This window comes from Gallus gallus, chromosome 3 (assembly GCF_016699485.2).
Source record: "Gallus gallus isolate bGalGal1 chromosome 3, bGalGal1.mat.broiler.GRCg7b, whole genome shotgun sequence".
NCBI classification, from domain to species: Eukaryota; Metazoa; Chordata; class Aves; order Galliformes; family Phasianidae; genus Gallus; species Gallus gallus.
Window position 1 is genome coordinate 12,266,549 of NC_052534.1, and position 21,146 is coordinate 12,287,694.

The following is a 21,146-nucleotide window of genomic DNA, read 5'->3' on the forward strand; positions in this document are numbered from 1 at the left end:
ACATGGTCCATAGCCACAGCCCTAAAGCTTGGGTTGGAAATGTCTAACCAAAGGCATATGTGAATCAAGCACATCTAGGGCCTGGGCAGTCCTAGCAAAGTGGGACCAGTGGTTTGCAGTGCTCTGGGAGACACTTGGCTCCATTCTGCCTGCATCTTGATGTGCATCGAAGTTTTAGCTGCAGAGCTGTAACCCCTGAAAAACAGAATCTTGGCCTGGGGAGTTGCATTGCCTTGGCTGGTTTCCTGAGACTGAGGGACTGACAGAGCTGCTGTAGGGTACCAGGACACTTTCTCTTTGTTTCAGACGAGGTGGGTTGTGCTTGTCTGGGGTCCAGACTCCCTCAGAGTTTTTTCCTCACTCTTTTTTCATGACATCAGTCAGGACTTGATGTTACTATTTTAAAAACAAAAAGAGGGACCCCCACCCCGCTCCCCCAGCTTTCCTCCCACTCTCTGCCAAGAGGAGAACAAAGAACAGCTACAGCACACCAGTTCTGGCACAGCGCTTGGAAATAAAAACATCCATCCTCATGTCAGGTAGGGAGCTGCCCTGCCAAGGCCAGCAAGCCGTGCTGCCGAGCAAAGCTGCTGTGCAGAGGGGTGCAGGGGATGCCTGGTGTCACCCCCTGTGGCAGAGCTTCGTGTCAAGCTGCTGTGCTCCCATACTGGTACCAGTGTGTGCTTGGATGCTCCTGGTGCCAGGCAGCGGTCCAGGGGAAGGGCCAGCTTCACCTCCTGGCTGGGAAGGGGGAAGGGGGTGGGGAAAGGACTTCTATCCCCCTACCTGCTCTGTGCAGTGTCCTTCTGCCTCAGGACTGGGGTGTAGTGTCGTGTAACTCAGTGGAGTTTCCACACTGCAGACGCTGACATCCTTGTCTGGCTCCTTCCTATCCTTTTAAACATGTCAGCAGTTCCCAGCACAGATTCCTGCGCTGTGAGTTCACTCCAGACAAGCATCCAAGCTGCAAGTTGAGGCTGCTGGCTCTTCTCCGCCTGTCTGCAAAGTGTTACTGGAACAGAGGCCAGCTCTCCAAACACAAGGAAGATATTACTGGGCCTTTCTGGAAGGCTCCCTCACATGCATTAGGAGTGGAGCAAGTGAGGATAATTTATCTGTGGACTTCCAGCTGAACCCAGTAGCTCCTTGTGGCCAGGATAAGGGTTGTCTCCTCTTCTACAAGAAGGCATTTTTCCATTGTTGCTGCCTTTTGTTAGCAGTGTGTTCCCCAGAACAATCCAGGGAAAACCTCTCCCCAGGAAGGAGCACGCCTTCAAGAGAGGCTTTCATATATCCAACGACACTCTCTCTGAAGTAATGTAAATAGTTTTGTGCAATCCATCTGGCAAAGAACGCAATGTATCAGGAGGGAATTCTCCCAAATGTGATTACTGATCAGCCAAAGCGGGCAGGTCAGAGGTGGGTGTGTTGCAAACCTGATAAACAAAGCAGCTGTCATTCAGTGGGGAGCAAAAAGTGCCTTGGTGAGCTTTTGCACGTGTGAGTGTCTCTTCCTACCCACTGGGCTGGAGCTTTGTGCCCCAGGAGGAACCTTGGGCTCCCTTCCCTATTTGGTCTGCTGTGATCTGCAGCAGCAGCGCATTCCCAAAGGTGGACAAATGTCCTCATGGTGCTGAGATACGGGGGACTGGAGACAAGGTGATGCATATGGCTGGGCTGTCATCATCAGAAGCAGCCAGCTGGAAGAAAGGCTGCCTACTTTACAGAAGTTACTCGTGATTTTTGGATGTAGTGCTGAGGCCCTGTGACTCTGCCTTGGCGCAGGGTGATGGGAAAAGAGGAGATTCTCTATTTGCTTTCCATTCTGTGCTGGCTCCGGTGCCTCCTGCTCTGTCCAAGATGGCCACGTGCTGCCTGGAGTGACTTTATGGACAGTAAAAGCTTAAAACATTGCATTCACCTTCACAATTTTTTTTCCCCTTAGAGCAAATCATGGCGGAAGATCAAGAACATGGTGCACTGGTCCCCGTTTGTGATGTCCTTCAAGAAGAAGTACCCCTGGATCCAGCTTGCAGGACATGCAGGTAGAGAGCAATGGGAGTGCCAGGGGCTCTTTCGGGCATGGAAATGCTTCTGATGTGTTGGGCTGCCCCTCTTGTTTTGGAGAGGCACCTTGCCATCTCACACCCAGTTTTAGTGCCATGTGGTCTCTTGTCACCCCCAGGTAGTTTCAAGGCAGCAGCCAATGGCAGAATACTGAAGAAGCACTGTGAATCAGAGCAGCGCTGCCTTGACCGCCTGATGAACGATGTCCTGAAGCCCTACGTTCCTGCCTACCACGGGGATGTCATGAAGGATGGGGAGCGATACAACCAGATGGAAGATCTGCTAGCTGAATTTGACTCCCCCTGCGTTATGGACTGCAAGATGGGGGTCAGGTGAGTGACTCCGGGGGCATTGCTTGAGTTCTAAGATACTGAAAGCAGAGGGTGAGACCCTCTGAAGCACACAGGTGAGAGTACCACCTCCAGCCAAAGCTAAGCCAACAGCATGAGGAGAGGGGTGTGAGGAAGCTTGGGCTTGGGAAGGACCTGGTAGCACAGGTTCAGTCCCCCTCACTGGCTTCAGGGTGGCTCAGGTGTGGCAGAGATGCTTGCACTGCTGGAAAAGATGGTTCCCATACAAGGGAGGAATGTGTTGGTTTTTTTTTTTCCGTTCCAAACACTCAGTGTGACACTTGACCTGTCAGGCAGCAGGGAGGCAAGGAATACTTCCCACTGGAGGGCATGGGGAGGAAGGCAGGCTGCATGCACCATGCCGCCATGGGATCAAGACAGGACCCACCATGGACAAGGAGGTAACGGCTGTACCAGGAGACCTACCAGTCTCTGGTCATCCCCAAAGGAAGTTTTGTCAGACTTAAGGCCTGTTATGGATCAAGCCTGGAGCAATGTTGGGGACCAAACCGTACATGAAGATTATCTGTTGCTCTGATTAAGGAAGTCTAGCTCTCTGAGCAGTATTAGCAACATTTCTGAGAACGCTGATTCTCTATTCTGCTGCCTTATTCTGCATACCCCAGTGTCATGGGTTTGGTGATGTCAGCTGAAGCCTTTTTATCTGCAGTGTTTCTCAAAGGGGCTTCTGCACTGAGGATAGCTACTCTGTGATCATATGCCTCCTTTGGGAGAAACACCAGAACTACACAGACTTCATCCCACATCATCCCTGGGCACGTTTTGAAAGCTGCATCCTGTTTGTGAGATTAAGTCCCTGCTCAGGTGTGCTAAGCACTGGCCTCTCAGTACCAAGGGTTGACAGTGAGAAGGTGCCAGTAGGGCAGCAATACTGGGGACCTGCAAGAAGTAACCTCCCTTGTCATTGCTAGGCTGGCTTTGGTTCCTTAGTAAGGAGCAGGTGTTAATGATGGGATGCTGATTTCAGCAGGATTATAGCTGTGAGGTGCAAACTGGATCACGGAATCATAGAAAGGTTTGGAATAGACCTTCTAAGATGATTTTCTTTTAAGATCTGCTAAGATGTTCGTAGCTTGAGGTGTCTCATGGCCCTATGGCCCTACTGATGTCCCCCCCATCTCCTTACAGAACGTACCTGGAGGAAGAGCTGATAAAGGCCCGGAAGAAGCCGAGCCTGAGGAAGGACATGTACCAGAAGATGATCGAGGTAGACCCCGATGCTCCCACCGAAGAGGAGAACGTGCTGCGGGCAGTCACCAAGCCCCGCTACATGCAATGGAGGGAGACCATCAGCTCCACTGCCACGCTGGGCTTCAGGATTGAGGGGATAAAGGTGAGGCTGCCCCGTGGGTGTTTTCCCCCTTGCTTTGCCAGGGGGAAAAGCTGCTGGTGGCTTTTGGTAACCACTCACAGTAGCATGCACACATAGAGCAGGCTGGTGATGGAACAGTGTCACTGTGGGGTTCCTCACCAGGCACCTGGCTGTGCTCTTCTGAAAGCACAGCTGAGCTCAGGGCATCAATGAAAGGTGACAGTTTTAGCCATAATTCTGTTAAATCAGCCACTCCGTTGTTTTCCCTGCAGCTGGGCAATGCCTTTGCTCTGAGCTGCCGTGCATACTTCTGGAGATGTATTTCATGGCCAACAGAGCTCATTTCATTCTTCTCTAATGCAGCCATGCTCTCACACCCAAGGAGCAGCTCTGGGACTGAGCCCCTTGCAGCATTTCCCAGCATGCAGCAACACGAGGAGCCCCAGCCTGCCTTGTGCTCATGCTGCTGTCTACAGGAGCTCTCTGCAGCACCTGCAGTGGCTCAGGTGGCTCTTTGCCACCATCCCCACCCCTTGAAATCCCTTTTCTGCTGCAGATATCTGCGAGCATGCCACGAGCTGCTCCAGCCTACCCTTTGCCTAGTTCCCATTACTGATGCTTATTATAAAACTGCAGCTTTATAAAAAGGGAGTGGGCCAGCTGGGGCCAAAGCTCACGTGCACTCTTTCTTCTCCCTGCTTACATGCTATAATCAAGAGTATCTGCCTATTTATAGGCCAACTTGATATATCTTTGGCCTCCAGCAGTGCTTCTCAGTCTGTGCTTTGGGGACGTTTTTGGACTTTATAACAAAAACAGGTCATATATGAAATGCTGGAAATGAAAAAGTAAAAAAAGCAACAACCCAAACCAACAGGTCCTGTTCCCACACAGGCCAGAAAATGCTGTGGAGGGGCATAAAAGCCAGGGCTGACAGGGGAGAGTTGCACCCTGCTTTAGTCAGCTGTAAGAGAGCTGCAGCACGATGTTGGCAGTGGATTTTTTCCAAGCAGTGAGACAGCCCTTTAATTTTAAATGTTGGAAAGTGCTGACCTCCAGGGGTAATCCTGCCACTGCTGCTAGGGGCTGGCTAATTTGATCAAGGCTCTAATTACTGTAATTCTCCTTAAATCCTTTGGCTTCTGGCTTATATTCCCCTAAGCTAAAACATTAGCAGTTTGTGCTGATTTGTGGCTGTCGGAGCCAGATGAGTTGTGCTGTGATGCCGCATCTCCTCTATTCTGGGGGCATTCAACCACAAATCTCCCCCTGCTTTCTTTCCTGACGGAAAAGAGGGGGCAAACCCTTCACTTACGGGCTGATGCTGATGAGGGAGGCACGTTTTAGCCAGCAGCTGGGTGCCTGCAGAAGGGGCCGGGTCTGGTCCTGGGGGCATGGGTTGGAGGGGGCACAGCAGGAGGAGGGGAGCAGCAGCAGCACGAGTGGGCAGTGCAGGGCTGGTGGCGAGGATGGGGACAGGGTGAGGAGACTCTGCCAGCTGAGTTCCCACTTTCCAGGTGACCTCAAGGATGTGGTTCTTCCTCTCCAAAACGGAGGTCTTCCTCTGCATAATGTAGGTAGTGCCACTTACTTAACTTTCTGGAGTTATGAACAGCAGCTATTAACAATGTTACCGAGTTAAAAGAAGTACACGTGATCCCTCTTGACCCAGTTTGAGCTTTCCGGAGAGTTGCTCTCCGCAAAAAAAATATTGTTCAAGTTCCTGCTGTGACCTGAGAGTTGTTCACCACTTCCCACAGCAAGGCCAGGGTCAGATATTGCTGCAGAAACATTCCTGGGGCCGGCCCATTGGTGGGGGCTGATGAGGGCTCCTTAAGTACCTGTGCCTGTTATATCCCAGCTGGGCGGCTTGTGAGCCCTTTGGCCAGTGGTGCTGGTGGCTGGCGGCCAAACTCAGCCCTGTCCCAGTGCCACCAGCACCAATTGGACCTGCTGGCACGGAAAGCGGCCATAGCTCTTATCAGCCCCCTCACACTTGTGCTATGTGGAAGCCAGGCCCCATGGGGCTCAGACACCTGGAAATGTCACCGCAATCATCGGCCCTGTGGCAGCAGCATCTGGCTGGGCAAGGAAGCTGTGGGAGGGAGGTAATTGTGGAAGCAGCGTTATGGGCAGCCTGCTTGGCTTTCGTGAAGACTGCCTTATCGGAGAGGCCATCTGCAGCTTGCATTATTTTTATGAGCACTTAGAAGTCCATCTCCTTTCTGGGATGCTTTGTGGAAAAAGTCGTGCTCCTTACGTGTGGAATTCATGCCGTGGCACTCCTACAGACTGATGTCTATCATCCCCCTGGGAGAGGGTGGGCTGACGTTGGAGCCACCACATCAGGATTCATGTGGCGGATGTGTGGCAGCGCTGTCCACTTCCCCTATACGTTGTGTGCGTGCTCAGTGAGTCCTCATGCATATGTGGCTGTGGCCATAGCCAAGTAGTGAGAGCTGAGCACATGTGGCCCACAGACAGGATGGTTAGTTGGGCAGGAGGTCCTGAACTGCACACGGGTTCTGCTCTTGGTGCTGGGCTCGCCTTGCCCAGCCTCTGCTCTGCTTCTTCATCCTTATTCGTCTTTCCCGGCCTACAGGATGCTTTTTGGCCCCTGTCCCTTCACTCCACTGCCCACACCCTGCATAGGGACACACGTGGCTGCTGAAACACTCATCCCTTCCCCTGGCTGCCTCTCTCCCTGTCCCGCTCACAGTGCTGCCTTCCTTTCCAGAAAGAGGACGGCACTGTGAACCGGGACTTCAAGAAGACACGGACAAAGGAACAGGTCACAGAGGCCTTCAGGGAGTTCACAAGGGGGAACCGCAATGTGCTGGTGAGTGGGAGATGCTGCAGGATCTGCAGGGAGAGGTTCCTCTGGTGGCTGCTCTGCAGCCCTGGGAAGCTCTCTGAAAGGAAGAGAAACCCCATCCTGGTGTGAGGGTGGATGGAGAGCAGCAGAAAGCTGGAAAGTGGCACGTGTTTGCTGCAGTGGCACCAACCAGGTCAGAGGCCACTGAGGGTGCTTGGGGTTCAGCCCCAAAACCCACTACAGAGGCTCTGTCCCCCCATCCGTGGGGCTAAGGGCAGTTCCCAGCCTTGCTTTTGGCCTGAGCTGTGACAGGGCCGAGACTGCTGCACTGCAGGGCGAGCTGCCCCACACACATGTGCTCTGGGCACGGGCACACCACAGAATTTCCCACCATGTTGGTTGCACCACGTTGCCCAGAGATTAAGAGATTTGACTGTAAACAATTTATGCAGGCTGTGTCAAATACCCTGTTTGACAAAGGACTCCTATTTTAAATTGTATGATATAAAGCCTAGAGATGAATTGCTGCAGCTGCAGTGGCCCTGGGCACTGCCTCCGTCAGCTCTGCTTTGATTGTAGTCACCCAGGACTTATTCCTGGATCTGCAAATTAGGTTACTAGTGCATCATGCAGTGGCTCAGGACAGGGCTCCCCGGTCAAACCATTGCCACCCCAAGTCTCCCCACACATTGGGAACAATTGAGTTGCATTACATTGCCCAGGTACGTGTTGTGCACGGACTTTCTGTCTCAGCTTTGGAGATGAACTACCTGGGAGGTCACAGAGAGCCCTTAGTGCCTTCCAGCAGTGCACAGGGGCCCTGTACCAGGTGCCTGGGTCTCAATCTGCGTGCTGTGTGAAAGCATTCCAACGTGTGATACTGAATTTGCAGAAGTGCTGATAGTGAGCTTTTAAGTATCTTGTGATCACTGAGTGACAGAGTGATAAAATGGCAAATGAAACGAAGCGCTGAGCTCTTAGAATGAGTCCAAGTGGGAAAAGAAAGCAGCATGCACAGCAGGGTCTGCTACATTCCCTCCTCAAGAGCACCACAGGTGCCTCAGGGAAAGTACATGCTCAGCAAAGCAAATGCTTTCAACCTGTGGTACTTGACCCATGCAATGTTACGGAGGTGAAAGGGTGGATCCCCAAAAAAAGGGGACACCATCTCTCCATACATGTACACTATCAGAGAGGGTGTTCTGGAAGGGAAGCCCTCTGCCCTTTGCAGCAGTTTTCCTGCAGGCCTCCCACAGAGCTGACTGCTTCTTTTCCTTTGTCATTCCAGAACAGTTACCTGAACCGGTTGAAGGGGATCCGTGCCACCCTGGAGACATCTCCGTTCTTCAAGTGCCACGAGGTAACACGCACGCTCCTTCCTCACGTCTCACTTAGGTACACCTGACTGGTTTATCTCAGCTTGCTCAGAGAGAGAGGAGGAGTTGAAGTCAGAGGCTATACATTTCTAGAACTTTATATTAATTCTAATATCCGTATTTTCACACCTGTTGATCTAATCCTCATGTGGAAATATGGCAGATGACTGATGCAGTATTCATGCATCTGATATGGGCTCAAATCTAAGAGAAGCCAATGCTCATACAGATTAGAAGTGACCGAGGAGGAATCCAAGCTGCTTATGGTTCTGTATGACTGGGACAAGTTCCTAGTGTGAAAGTGTAGAGGTCTTCTGGAGAGAAACTCTTGCCTGGGTGCACAGGTGAGGTACCATGTGGCTGTCAGCTTCTCCATGCCTCCAAACAAGGCTTCATTTTAGCCATGAATTGCAGACCTCCCCCAGACTGCTTTTGCTGAGCCAGGGCACCACAATAAGAACATTCTCCTGGAAGGACACTAGCATTGGCAAAGAGTATCTGATGCTGCATCTGGTTAATGAACTCTGAGAGTGCATTTCCTTGGCACCTTATGGGCAAGAGAAGCTGGCAGAGATACCCGACTCAAAGGGACCGGGGCACAGCTCCCCCTGCACGCAGCACGGCAGTGGGGGAAACGCAGGGAAATGCCACTTCTGAGCATTTCAGGTCAGTGCAGAGATGGAAACAAAATGCTCCCTGAAGTGAAGTGCCAGGAGTCCATTTGAAAACACAGAAACAAAACAGCCTTTCAGAGATGTTTTGAAAGCAGTTTCCAAGCCTTCAGAATTAAGAAGAAGAGGCACTAACTTTCCATCCTGCTTCAGGACGAAGCGCAGCAGAGGGGCTGCCAGGCTCCTTGCACCCCGGGGGCCGGGCCTCCTCCAGGGAGCTGTGGGAGGATCCAGCCAGCCAAGCCAGGCAGCAAAACATCAGCGAAAGGTTGTCCTTCAGACGCTCTGTTCTAGCCGAGAGAAGTCCCTGAGAGCTTTGGAGGGGGATCTGGGTGTGACAGAATGGCACTTTATGCGGGATGCTGTGCCATCCCCTTGCTCTGGGAGCACACTGTTCTGCAGTGTTGCCTGTGGGGATGGTGAGTGTGAGCAGTGCCAGCCGGCTGCCAGGAGCCGGCCTTGGGAAGGCCTCCATCGGAAGGCTGAGGTTTATCTCACTCCTTCCCCAAGGACCTTGCCTCGATGGCTGAAATTCCATCTCTCCCTTCTGTGCCTGTGTTTTGCTGACCTTCTCCTCCCGCCAGAAGCAGGGGTTGAAGTAAATCAGCTGCTCTGAATTCCTGGTTTGCATGTGCAAAGACCGCCGGCAAAGCACTGCTCTTGCTTTTTGCTCATGCAAAATCTTGACGTAACCTCTTGCAAATGCAGCCTGAGCTGCCCCCCAGCTGGCTGAGGAGGATATGGCTGGGCCAGTGCACCTCTAACCGTCCCCCTCTTCCTGCAGGTAATAGGGAGCTCCCTCCTCTTCATTCACGACAAAAAGGAACAAGCCAAAGTCTGGATGATCGACTTTGGGAAAACCACCCCGCTGCCCGAGGGACAAGTTCTCCAGCACAACGTGCCCTGGGTGGAAGGGAACAGAGAGGACGGCTACCTCTGGGGGCTGGACAACCTCATCCAGATCCTGACAGACTTGTCCCAGAGCGAGGACTTGCATTAAAGCCCGCGTCCGACTCTGCCACTACCCAAACCTGCCCCCAACTGACTCCTCTGAACTGCACTACAAGACACTTTCCAACCCTTGCCCTTCCAATTTTAAAGCTATACTCTCCCTATTTAAGGTGGTTTTGTTGTGGTTTTATTTTTTTTTTTAGGGTATTTCTCCCCCCTCTACATGTAAATACAAAGCTAACCTGCCGGAACAAATGCTGAACTTGAAACCTTGGCTTCACAGAGTTAGTGGCAGCCTGGGAGGGGTTGGTTAGGCGGGCATGTGCTTTTGCCTCTTGCGCAGCTTGGTTTTCAGGGAACCTTCCACCCAGGTGGCAGTGGATCAGGGATGCTGCAGCCGGGCTCTGTGGTGATGCGGGGCCCTCCCTGCTCCAGCTTCAGAGGCTTCATCCCAAAAACACCTCTGGTTATGCCCGGGACCCTCCCGTACATAGGGGGCATGAGCAAGGCTTGGAGATGGTGAAGTGTTCTTGGTGGGGGGTATTCTGCAGCTGCCTTTGCCAGCACCTTTTGCCGTAGGAAACTGGCTGTGCTGAGTCCTTAAGAGTCACTAGAAAGGCAAGTTTGGGTTTTTCTCTTTGTGTTGGAACCATCCCCTTAATCCCGTGGAGGCTGCTCCACCGTTGATGAGTTACTGCAGGGCCACGTGCTGGGTGCAGGGTCCTATCATGGCCAGGTGCTGGCCTCAGCACACCCCTGGCTGCAGTGGTATGGGGGTGATGCCATGAGTTGCTTGGTGAAGATCCACCTCCAGCTCTCCCCGGCAGGCATTACCAACCCCCTGCAGGGAATAAAGGCTTTGCTAGGGCTGCAGGGAGAAAAACAGCATAGAGGAGACCACCGAAGCCTAAGGCAGCCAACCGGGTTGGCTGCTCTTCATCTGGTGCACGCTAAGGGCTGTGCTGCTGTGAGGGCTGTGCTGCCACAGGGGCTGTGCTGCCATCACCTGCTCCTGGCCCAGGACCTCCCTCCTGCCGGCAGCACCTCCAGCATTCCCCTGGGGTCAGTTTCATGACCAGCATGTTACGGGGACAAGCAGCATTCAAGATGCCACACCAGCCTTGATTGGCAAAGCAGGGAGGGAGGAGGCACCCCTGTGCCTTCCCTTTTCTTTTTGATACGCTTGCAGGCTCCGCTCTCGGCCATGAGCTCCCCAGCCTGCGTCCGGCCTCCCTGCTCCGAGTCCTGTGAAAACAAGCAGTTCCCTATTCAGGGCGGAGGCTATTTTTTGACTTCCTGGAACATTTGAACTAAGCAGCTTGCTCGCATCAGCGCTGGCTCGCTAAAGGTCAGCTATTGACAGACGGCGGGGCTGAGCTGCAGCCCCAGGCCCCACTCATCCTTCTGCAGGGGCGATGCTCCGGGGCCGCCCCCTGGCACCGCTCCCTGCTGCAGGTCGGTTTCCGGCAGTGATGATGGGGACCAAGGCTCTGTCCCAGGTATTGAGGTCCTCGAGGTTTGTTTCAGCCCGTATGTCTCCATTGGAAATGGTCGCAGTGCTGCAGCTCCTTGTCAGGCTTTCGGGAGCAGCCCATGCAGAAGTGCCTTACAGACGTGCCTGTGCTCCCTTAGTGTCACGGAAAAGGTTGGGTTGGTGGTTTGTTGTTCGTTTTTTTTTTTTTTTTTTTTTTTTAAGTTATATTTATTTCATCCCATTTTAATTGCACAAAACACTAAAACCTAATGCATGGAATCCCTGTTGTTTTAACTGTCTTCTCGGTTTTTAAACCATCCCTTTTCCAGCTTCGGAGAAAGGATTTGAACAGATATGCTTAGATATGTACCAGTTATTGCTGTACTTTAGCTCTGAGTTGCTCTTATATATATATATATATTAATTTTTAAGCCTGTTTATAAACCGGATCCCTCACTTGGTGGCTTCAAAAGAAGCGAACTGTTTCTCTCAGATGCCCTTCCTGGAGGCCGGGATGGTTGTTGTGAGCTGCTCCCCACCTCCCACCTCCCCTTTGGACCATTGGGTAACTGCTCTGGAACACCAACGCACAGTGCCTGTACCAAACTCCTGTAACGTTCCCAATAAAGGCCTATGGGAAGCAGCTTCTGGCGTGGCTGTGTGTGTGTGCAGCTCACAGTAGGGCTGGGTTTGGTGTCCTCGTGAGCGCCCAGGCTGGAGAACAGACCTGGCAGCAGCTCTGCTGCTCACCGCGGGGGCCCTAAAGCCAACTGTGGGATGACTTCTGCTTAAGGATGTGAAACCTCTTTGTATCCAAAATAATTGCTAGTAGCACAGAGCTGGCACTGCTCTAACCCCCGCCCCAAGCGGTTTCGGGTTCGCTGCGCTCCTGCAGCGCCACTGCCGCCCCCTGGTGCTGTGCTGGGACTCTGGAGGGCTCCCAAAACACAAAGCTCATGGGTCAGCAGCGGCATCTTCAACTCCAATCCACAGAAACCTCTGCTCACACCACCTGTCTTCAGGTAATTCTTGTCTTAATTATTTAATTAGGTAGCACCTGTGAGAATGAGCCTCCTATAAATACACTTGCGGTGGGGAGGTGCTGTGGGCTGTGTGTGTGGTTCAGTTGTTTGGGCTCCTTGAGGAGCTGCTTAGCTCTCCCACAGCTCCAGGTTGAACCCCTGGGGATATGATTCTGCAGCTCAAGCGGTGAGGTGTCAGGTAAAAGGCTTCTGTTGCCGCTATGAATGCAGCTGACTGTAAATGAAGATGTGGGAAGGCTGGGGGAAAGCCAGCTTTGTGGCTGTGGGAGATCCTGCAAGTTCTTTGCTGCAGCAGATAAAGCTGGGCTTCCCTTTCTCCTGTGTGTTGCAGCAAGCCTGGGTGTGCCCTTGTGGCACTCCCTGCAGGTGAGGAACTATGGAGCACAAGGGGAGGCTGCAGCTAAGGCAGAGAAAACCACAGGAGGTGCCTGCTGTACTTGTTCTCCAAAGACATCTAAGTTTACTGCTTACACAAAGCAGCATCTCCCTGAAGGGTCCTATACAAGGTAGGAAGAATCTCTGAGAATCTCTGCTGGTTCGTAAAAAAACTACTGACTGTAACTTCAGGCTTCAGAGTACTACAGATGAGTGTCCACTTTCATCCCCGTGAGTGCCATTTAGAACTGCTGTGATAGCTAGCTGTTGCCTGCTGGGGGTCTCAGGGTGGATGGGCCTTGCACAGAGGACAGTGAGGTTGTTACATGGGGTGTAGCGGGCTCTGTATGGTGGGGGTGCTGTACTGAAGAGGACGCTATGGAGTGGGTGAGCATTACAAGTGTGGGGAGTTAGTTGTATGGGGGTGTGGGCACTGCTTGCCAGGTGGATGTTACTTGGAGGGTGGTTGGCAGAAGTACTGCATTGTCTGCATACGTGGTGCTGTATGAGCTGACCTCAGGTGGCCCCAAGGACGTTCCATACCGTATTGCATCGTGTTGTAGAAACTTTAAAAGCTGAGGACAGCGGGCTGGAGGCGGCTGCTGCTCAGGGCTGGGCTGGCTGGGTTGTGAGCAGTTGTGCTGTGCTACTTGTTTTGCAAACACACACTATCTTTACTATATTAGTATTAAGGCTTCTGACCACTTTCTATTTCACTATTTGGAGCGGGCACGCCATCCTATTGAACTCCACCTGCTGGATGATTTCCATGCAGCAGGCTGAGAGATGCTTTATTGGCATCAATACAACACCTAGATACAGCCATCAAGCTGTTTGCGTGGTAGACTTAGTTTTCATGCTTTTCCTTCCCACCAATCTCTGTCAGTACTACAATCAACTGAAATTATTTGGTAAGCTGTTTTTTTGTTAATGTGTCAGGTTAATGGGCCATGTTCATAATACTCTGTTACTTTCAGCCTCTAAAAGTAGCTGTACAAGTTGTATAAAGTACCTTGGAACTCTGGAAGAATACCAGCTCCAGAGAATGCCAATTGTAAGCTAAGGTGGTTATGGATTGATGGTTGCACCAAATGGTCTTAATGGTCTCTTCCAGTGTTCATGATTCTATGACTCTAATGAAGGTGAAGTGTACAGGGCCATCTGTGTGCCACTTGACTTCTCTGCTTGCTACTCCTTTCAGCAAACTCAGTCAAATTGTGATAGCTTCTGTTAAAGCTGGAATGAAGTATCAGTCTTCTCTGTGGACACCTCTCCTACCTCTGTACAGAAATAACTACTGTCTTTGCAAGGGGACACACTGAATTTGTGTGCTGCAGGTGAGAAGCAGCAACTCAAGATTATTCTTGCAGTACAGAACTTAGTCACTTCATTTTATACAAGCTAAACATTCAAATGAAAGCTGACAGTCTTTTCACCCATCATTTCCAACTAACAAAAAACATATCAAGTTAGATCTGTGTATTTGCTGATGCTCTCACATGAGGAACAGTACTTAGTGACAAATCTATTTATTATCATCTACCATCCTTTAGGAATAATTTGAAGATAATACAGAGTGATATACACTCAAGTCTGTGCTACTGAAATACTGGGAAAGGAGTTACATTTGAGAACAGTAACTGAATCAAATAAGGAGAGTATGTAATGCTTTGCATACTGCTCAAATACTTCTCTGGGGGAAGAAATGAACACCATTTCACACAACTGATGTAGCAGAGGCATTAAAATTCCCTGCTGTATGCAGATGATCACTTCAAAATGTAACAAAGGAAGTGGAGGATACCTGCACTGACAAGTTTTATAGGAGCTCAAAACCAACTTTTTATTTCTGATGGAGAAGTTTATCTATTTTTGCCAGATCTCCCAATGAAACTGTCGCAGAACCTCTCTGTGCAGGTTTTGCCTAAGAGGAAAAGAAAACAGAAGATAAAATATCTTAAGAGATCACAAAAACCCTTTTAAAGCGTAAGGCATTTAAAATGCACCTTCAAGCAGGAAAGAGTTGAGCCTCGTGTTACCTGTGACTCATGGAATTTCCATCCAATCATGTAGAAAATCTGAAAAGTGGCAGGTACTGAGCCATCGCTATTGCCATACATCTCTGCCAGAAGAAGAAAACATACACAACAGCAGTATTAAGAAACGATTCATTTCCCAAACTGTAGAACTCAGCACGGCACGTTCACCATAATGGACTGTAGGGAAACATTTGGGACAATAGTAACATCATACTGATGCATTAATGTAGTTCAAACTGTCATTGTAATATAGGTTAAAATATATGTAATAAGAGTATTTATTTTTACAGAGAGGGCAGAGAAAAAGACAAAACATCATTAGAGTCATTTCAGGTTAACCCCTCGCCTATCAAAAATGTACCTTGGTATATTGCTGCAGCTGCCAACATTGTATCCCTGTGTAGCAGAGGTTTTCTATTCCAAGAGCAATTACTTTCTCCCATACCTAGAAACATGTTTTAGCTTTAAGAAAAAGAAGATACAGCATATACCATGAGTTTCGTGCAGATTTTTACTAACCAAATAACTACAGCATCCTCTGAATCTCACTGTAAGAGTACAATCTACAGCAGCAAAGGTAAGCTTTTCTGATTCCAAACCTCTTAATACCAATGCTTTGCAATCTACTGTTTGTATTGCTAGGAATGATTTCAGCTTATTACTTTTCAGCTACAGGCTTCAAGCATTTTGTTTCTCTAATAGAACTTCTTTCAATAAACACTTTGCACTGGGTACTTGAGGGAGATCACTTTTTTTTTTCCCAAATAGTTAATAATGAAAATAAGTACCCCAGAAGATCTAATCCATGTCTAATGTTATACAAGTCTCTTTAATCACTTACTGCATCCCAACATTTCTGCAGGGAACAGAAGTTGTATTTTAATTAAGCAATTAACTCTACGTAACAGGAGATGATCCTTGAGCTGCTCCATGACTACTGACTGCATACAAACAACTGCTTTGTAATCCATGACAACTGCGTTTATAACCCTATCCTAATTGTTAAGAACCTCAATTTTTTTGTTTTTCTGCAGACTCCAGTCTGTGGGCTTATCTAGTCTTGCTCCACAGCACTGTCCTGAGCATCCCATTACTTAGGCAGGCTCACAGAAGTCATTACGTTGGATGTATGCTTCTGTCTTCCTCTCAGAGATTTTCAGCAGCTTTATGCTGAAGAGGCTCGCAAAGAACAGGATTAAAACAGAAGCAGAACATTCACAGCAGACTACAAATAACAAATCTTTGACTTTTGTTTGCCAATAGAGATCTGCTGGTGAGTTCACTGTCCTGACTTCCTAGATATTAGGAAAAAAGTAATGCTTCCACTACTGCAATAAGCTTTATTTGGAGTCAAGAAACAAACACTAACTTCCACATCTGTACTGCTGATACAGAAAATGTTTGTTTCTGAAGTGTATACTTGCCTTGCAAGTCTTCCATAACTTCAAACAACCCTGGATAGTTTACTTGAATTTCATCTGTATCCTAAAAGAATTCAAAGGCTTTATTTTAGAACATATCAAGTTTAGACCATAGCATTATGATAACTTTCAGTGCTGCCCACTTCTGTCCAGACAGAACATTACTTAAAAAATGTACTCAGTATTTCTGAAGAACTTTGTTTAATAGCTCAAATACAATCAAGTTTTAACCCAAGCACTGTTAGTTTCTTTTGGGGTTTAAAAGAAGCAGCAAGAGCATCTTAAGTTCTTCCAAGTAAGTGTAATGTACTCCAACACCCTTGCCCATGTAGTCTCTACTGAGCCACTAGCTAAAGATACGTTTCAGTTAGTTTCTTTAATCACTGTGCAGCCAAAAACTGAGGCAGTCCAGACTATTTCAGAAACTAGTTCAGCTAAGGGCACTGCATGCAAAAGAAAGGAAGCACCATGTTACCAGTGCACCTGAAATAGTATCTCTTATACACCTGCAGCTCTGATGTTTTGGATTACTGATTGTTCTTTTATTTATTGTTATTTTTATTTTATTGTTTTTAATTGTTTAATATTGTTATTAATTATTTATTGTTACCACAGTCAGGGTGTTAAACCCAGCTCTTGATAGGAGATGTCCCAAATCTGACACAGCAACAAACGGTGATACATGAGGAGAAAATCCCCCTTCTCTCTCCAGTTCTGCTAGCTGCAAAGAGCAGCGAAGCTCATACAGAGTGTCTCCCCCAAACATTGCACCAATGAAGACTCCGTCTGGCTTAAGAACTTGGTGAATCTACAACACAGAAGGAGAAAGAAAATATTGTGCTGTTAGTATCAATTAAATTCCTGGGTGGTTTTTTTTATTATTGTGAACTTAAAAGCAATTATTATAATGGCTTCAACAGATTTTTCATGTTGATGCTATTCCACAAATGGAGCTGCAAAAAATCTTTTGGTAAGATATGTAATCTCTTTAAGAAAGAGACCATCTGTTCTTAAAAAGAGTAAATTCCTGGAGACTACATTCATGGGAAACAAATGTGCTGCTAAAATCTCGGGTAAAATCACTTCTACTGGGAAACTCCTAAACGATAACCTCAACGGACTGATTTCCAGAAAGGCAGAGCTTAACATAGTTCTTTTACTTTCTCAGAAGAAGGCAGTGAAAGTACTTCATGAATGGCTTAAGAGACATACAGACCTTGACTTCCAATAGTGGTTTTTGCACTTCTCCATGCACAACAGAGTAGTGTCATTCTTGTTATGGCTATTCCAGTTTATTATTATTATCTAGGAAGAAGAGCAATATAGCAACTCAAGTGCCAGACTGACAGGCTGCTTTCCTGTCAAGTAAGACCAAGCCCCTTTCCTAGCAAGGATGTCAACAAATTCAGTGTCTTTTCTTTGTAAAGCAGTGGCAACAACTGGTGGCTGAGAGACAAGAGCCATATTCTATAACCAAGCTAACAAGGAATAGTGTCAATTAATGTACCTCGCTTACTCATTTGACACAAAAACCCTTCCAGTTGGTTCTCAGCTGGGTATTAATCATGCTACCTTTACCTATGCTAAAAAGAAAAAATAATCCTTTAATTAATCAGTAAGAAATTTAAGCAGTTGAAAAGAGTTTCCATTACTTAAAGCCAGTGGTCCCAAAGTAGAAAATGAACATGCAAGATGGATGTTGGCCAAGACCCCCACTTTTCTGCCCTTTTTGGGATATTGTAACATGTTGGATATTTTTACTGTGGTGGTAAAAATATTTGTCAGCCTATCAAACACAGACAACAAAATCAACAGCATTGCCTCAGTTTACTTTAGTTCTTATGATCTCAGCTGTTGCGACTGTGAAATAGTACACAAACATGTTTTATAGTTATTTATCCTAAACTGAATTGAGACATCGAGTTAACAGAAGCATCAACTGATACCCCTCAAACTGACAGAAACATTGCAGAAAATACCTGAGTGTAACATGAGCTGTTTATCTGGTAGGAAACAGAGCTTTGAATGGGAGTTGTGATAAGTGTTGGTTTTTTATTTAAAGAGTTGTATTAAAAACAATTCTCACCTCTCTAAAAGCTTTAGGCAGGTCATTCACCCAGTGTAAACTGAAATACCAGAAATGGACATTTTGTAATTGCGTAATGAAGTTTGGGGGAAGGCAAAAAGATTTATGTTATACATAATATATACATACAGGTGTTAAATTAACCAACAAGTCCTCAGCCTGCCAAAGTTCAGAAACACTTGCAGAGAAGCATGGTGATACTGAATGAAATAAGTTCATGTAAATAGCTAACAGGTTGTTGTGTTGGTTTTTTTAAGGACTTGGAAAGCTGCAAATCAATTAATTAGTCAAAATACAGGAAAGAGAGATGCGTCCATGTGTTTTCATAGATTGTTATGGATTGGAAGGGACCTCCGAGCCCACCCAGCCCCACCCCCAGCCATGGGCAGGGCTGCCCCCCACCAGCTCAGGCTGCCCAGGAACCATCCAACCTGGCCTCAATTGCCTCCAGGGATGGGGCACCCACAGCTCTGGGCAGCAGTGCCAGGGCCTCACCGCCCTCTGAGTGAAGAATTTCCTCCTAACATCTAACCTACCCCTGCTGTTTAAGGCACTGCTTTTCTGACATCGGTGTGAAAAAATATATAAATACGTATACATTTATATATTTAAATGAAGTGTAAATAAGCAATCACCGCATACCTCAGGCTACTCACAACAAGATCAAACGTGTTTTCTTTGAAAGGCAGGCACTCCTCATCAGCGACCACGCTGACCGTAGGGATTTCGGACTCTGAGGTGCTTTTCTAAGGTCAGGTGAAGGATAAAAAGCACCATCAGAAACGTACCGTTCCTGCCTCACGACTCCGAAGCGCTTCAGCCCTCAGAAGGCTACTTACGAAAACATTCTCCGCAATATCGACCTGAACGAGTTTTTCGATGACTTCCTGAAACAAGAGGAGCACGCCTATCGACCGCCCGTAGGCTGACGGCGGGCTCGGCACGAAGCGCGAGGGTATCCCCTCAGCGCTCCGTCAGAGCGCCGCGCAGCAGCCGGCTCTTTCTTCCCTTCGGCTGCACGGAGCGGTGCGCGCGCACGCGCTGCGAAGCACGGCGGCTCCGTACCTGGTTCAGGTGCCGAGCGATGTAACCTCTCCCGGAGCCGAGGTCCAAAGCAAGAGGGAACGTCCTGCGGGACAAGCGCGGCAACGTCAGGCGCCGCGGGAACGCGCCGCGCCCGCCGCTCCGGGGGAACGCGCGTACCTGGGGATGTCCAGCACCCGGTCCGCCACGCCGCTGCCGACCTACGGGAGACCCACCCGTCAGCGCTGCGCCGCGCCGCGCCCCGCCTCGGCCGGGCCGGCCCCGCGCCGCCCCGCACCTCATCCCGCAGGTACTCGCACTCGGCCGGCCGCGGCCGCAGCGCCGCCCAGTTCTTCTGCTTCCGCTTCAGCCGCCGGTCGAAGGGGCTCCGCGCGCCCGGCGAGGCGCCGCTAGGAGGAGGGGGGGCGACGGCGGCGGCCGCGCGGCCCGGCTGTGCCCAGAGCCGGCCGCAGCCCCGCGGGACGGGCAGTCCGGGCCGCCACAGCGCTCGCGCCGCCGCCATGTTCGCCCCCGCCGCTACTCCGCCTCTCGGCGCACGCGCGCCGCTGCCCCGCAGCCGCAGTTCTGCCGCCGCGTGGAAGATGGTGATGGAAGTGATGTAGGGCCTTATCTAGCTAGCGGTAAAGGGGAGATTGAAACGGGCTCAGAGCATGGCGATGAGTTAGCTGAACTGTTTCTAGCGGAGACAGAAATTGGGCGTTCGTGAGGTGAGCTAGATGGAGGTGCCTCTCGTGGAGACGAGGTAAAACTGTTCCGTGTGTGAAAAGTTACCGTGGAATCACACCAAGACGTGAGCTCGTTGTAAGCCTTCATCGGCAGAACAGTTTGAGGAAGCATTTCTCGTAACGGGTTTTTGACCTTATTGATTACAGCATGCAAGTGGTAACGAAATTGGCCATGAGTCAAAGACTTCAGATGTTCTCTGATGTCTGCTCTAAGCAGAAGCTCACTTGTAGATAAACTCTGTAAGTGAAAAAAAAACAATTGCTCCGCACAGCACCGCCCAAACCCCGTGTGTGAGAGCGGCGTCCAAACGCTCCCCGAGCATCAGCGCCACGGCCGTGCCCGCCGCCCCCCGGGGCAGGTCCTCACCCTGACGCCCAGCTGCCCCTCCCTCACACAGCTCCATGCCGTCCCCACAGAGCAGAGCTCCGCGCTGCCCTCCGCTCTCTGTGTGGAGCTGCAGCCGCCACGAGGCCTCCCCTCAGCTCCTCTGCTCTGGGCTGAGCAGTTTGTTTCCCCTATCTCTGTGCCCACAGCTGTTGTGTTTGAGATGAGCAAGTCCTTGCTTGCTGCAGCCTGGGATCTCACCGCCCTGCTGTCACTGTTGCACTTTCCATTGTGTTACATTGTCTTTGAAGAGGGCTGTAGTAAAATAGGTTACGTTATGGTTCCCGTTAACCTGTCTCAAAGCATTCTAGTTTCTAACAGTCAGCCTGTTTATTCCTTTGTCTTTTCTTGAAGTTAAGAGCATATTAAAGTTTGTGGAATTGATCCCTTTATCTTTTTTCCTCTAAAATGAGTGAATTATAAAAGGCTTAGTGAGAATTCTTCTTAATTGGTATACGTTGAAATTCATTTTCATATTGTTGTTTTTGTGGATTTATCCTTTGGAGTATGAGAAAGAGATTGAAAGAGTAAGAACAATAAGGACCGCCAGAGCTGATCTTCCAGAGAATGGCACAGAGAAGGACAGGTATTAACTTAACCTTCAGATGAAAGATCCAAGTCTAAATCCCAGTGAAGATCCTGATTAGCTGTTTGTTACAGAACTTTTGTTGTTGTTATTGTTGTTTTTGGCACTTTGCTGTCACCATCAATGACAAAACCACCACCTGTGCTATCACAGTTAGTTTCCTGATGCCCTTCCTCAGCGATATCACTTTCTTATCTGTCACTACTACACTGTCTTTCTCCAGCATGAGGATCTTCCAGCCTTGCCGTTAGTGCCACGTTCCTAACAGGCAACCTTATTTATATGTGAAAAAACTCTTTCATCGTCCTCGTCAGGAGTGAAGATGGCAGGTGGCCAGCTCACCTAAATTGGCTCAGACACCTTGATGGGAAATATTAGATGTTACTTTCTGAGGCCTGCATAGAG

The 21,146-nt window shown here is 49.2% G+C and overlaps 2 protein-coding genes across 16 annotated transcripts in view; one reads left to right on the forward strand and one right to left on the reverse strand.

Moving 5' to 3' along the window:
- The window catches only part of ITPKC (inositol-trisphosphate 3-kinase C), a 97,212-nt gene extending 85,532 nt beyond the window's left edge, over positions 1-11,680 (forward strand). For 9 of the 10 annotated variants that reach the window (XM_046939509.1, XM_046939507.1, XM_046939508.1 and 6 more), the window contains 6 exons: positions 1,946-2,045; positions 2,186-2,399; positions 3,567-3,771; positions 6,488-6,589; positions 7,854-7,925; positions 9,397-11,680. In XM_046939509.1, the coding sequence (XP_046795465.1) occupies positions 1,946-2,045; positions 2,186-2,399; positions 3,567-3,771; positions 6,488-6,589; positions 7,854-7,925; positions 9,397-9,612 (909 nt within the window). In that variant the 3' untranslated portion in view covers positions 9,613-11,680. Of the gene's footprint in view, positions 1-1,945; positions 2,046-2,185; positions 2,400-3,566; positions 3,772-6,487; positions 6,590-7,853; positions 7,961-9,396 lie in introns of all 10 variants that reach the window. The other variant, XM_040698198.2, reaches the window with a different exon arrangement.
- Positions 11,681-14,277: 2,597 nt separating this feature from the next.
- Positions 14,278-19,575, reverse strand: NDUFAF5 (NADH:ubiquinone oxidoreductase complex assembly factor 5). Of its 6 annotated transcripts, none has more exons than XM_046938647.1 (11): positions 19,323-19,575; positions 19,205-19,245; positions 19,067-19,130; positions 18,865-18,888; positions 18,644-18,747; positions 18,002-18,041; positions 16,526-16,723; positions 15,919-15,979; positions 14,856-14,939; positions 14,495-14,577; positions 14,278-14,379 (listed from the first exon to the last, which is right to left on the reverse strand). In XM_046938647.1, the coding sequence occupies exons 1-11, from the start codon at positions 19,545-19,547 to the stop codon at positions 14,299-14,301; spliced, it is 1,005 nt and encodes a 334-aa protein (XP_046794603.1). In that variant the 5' UTR covers positions 19,548-19,575; the 3' UTR covers positions 14,278-14,298. The 6 variants fall into 6 exon arrangements, with proteins under 6 accessions (XP_046794603.1, NP_001265012.2, XP_046794604.1 ...); NM_001278083.2 differs by having other exon boundaries at positions 18,841-18,888; XM_046938648.1 differs by lacking the exon at positions 18,865-18,888.
- Positions 19,576-21,146: the final 1,571 nt, after the last annotated feature.

Bases quoted from the DNA above. Each gene is read 5' to 3' on its own strand.
- NDUFAF5 (NM_001278083.2), bottom strand. From the start codon at position 19,547: ATGGCGGCGGCGCGAGCGCTGTGGCGGCCCGGACTGCCCGTCCCGCGG. The intron at 14,940-15,918 runs GCAAGTATACAC...ACATGTTTCTAG, and splicing joins AGTTATGGAAGACTTGCAAG to GTATGGGAGAAAGTAATTGC. The intron at 14,578-14,855 runs GTACATTTTTGA...TTCTTCTGGCAG, and splicing joins AGCTGCAGCAATATACCAAG to AGATGTATGGCAATAGCGAT.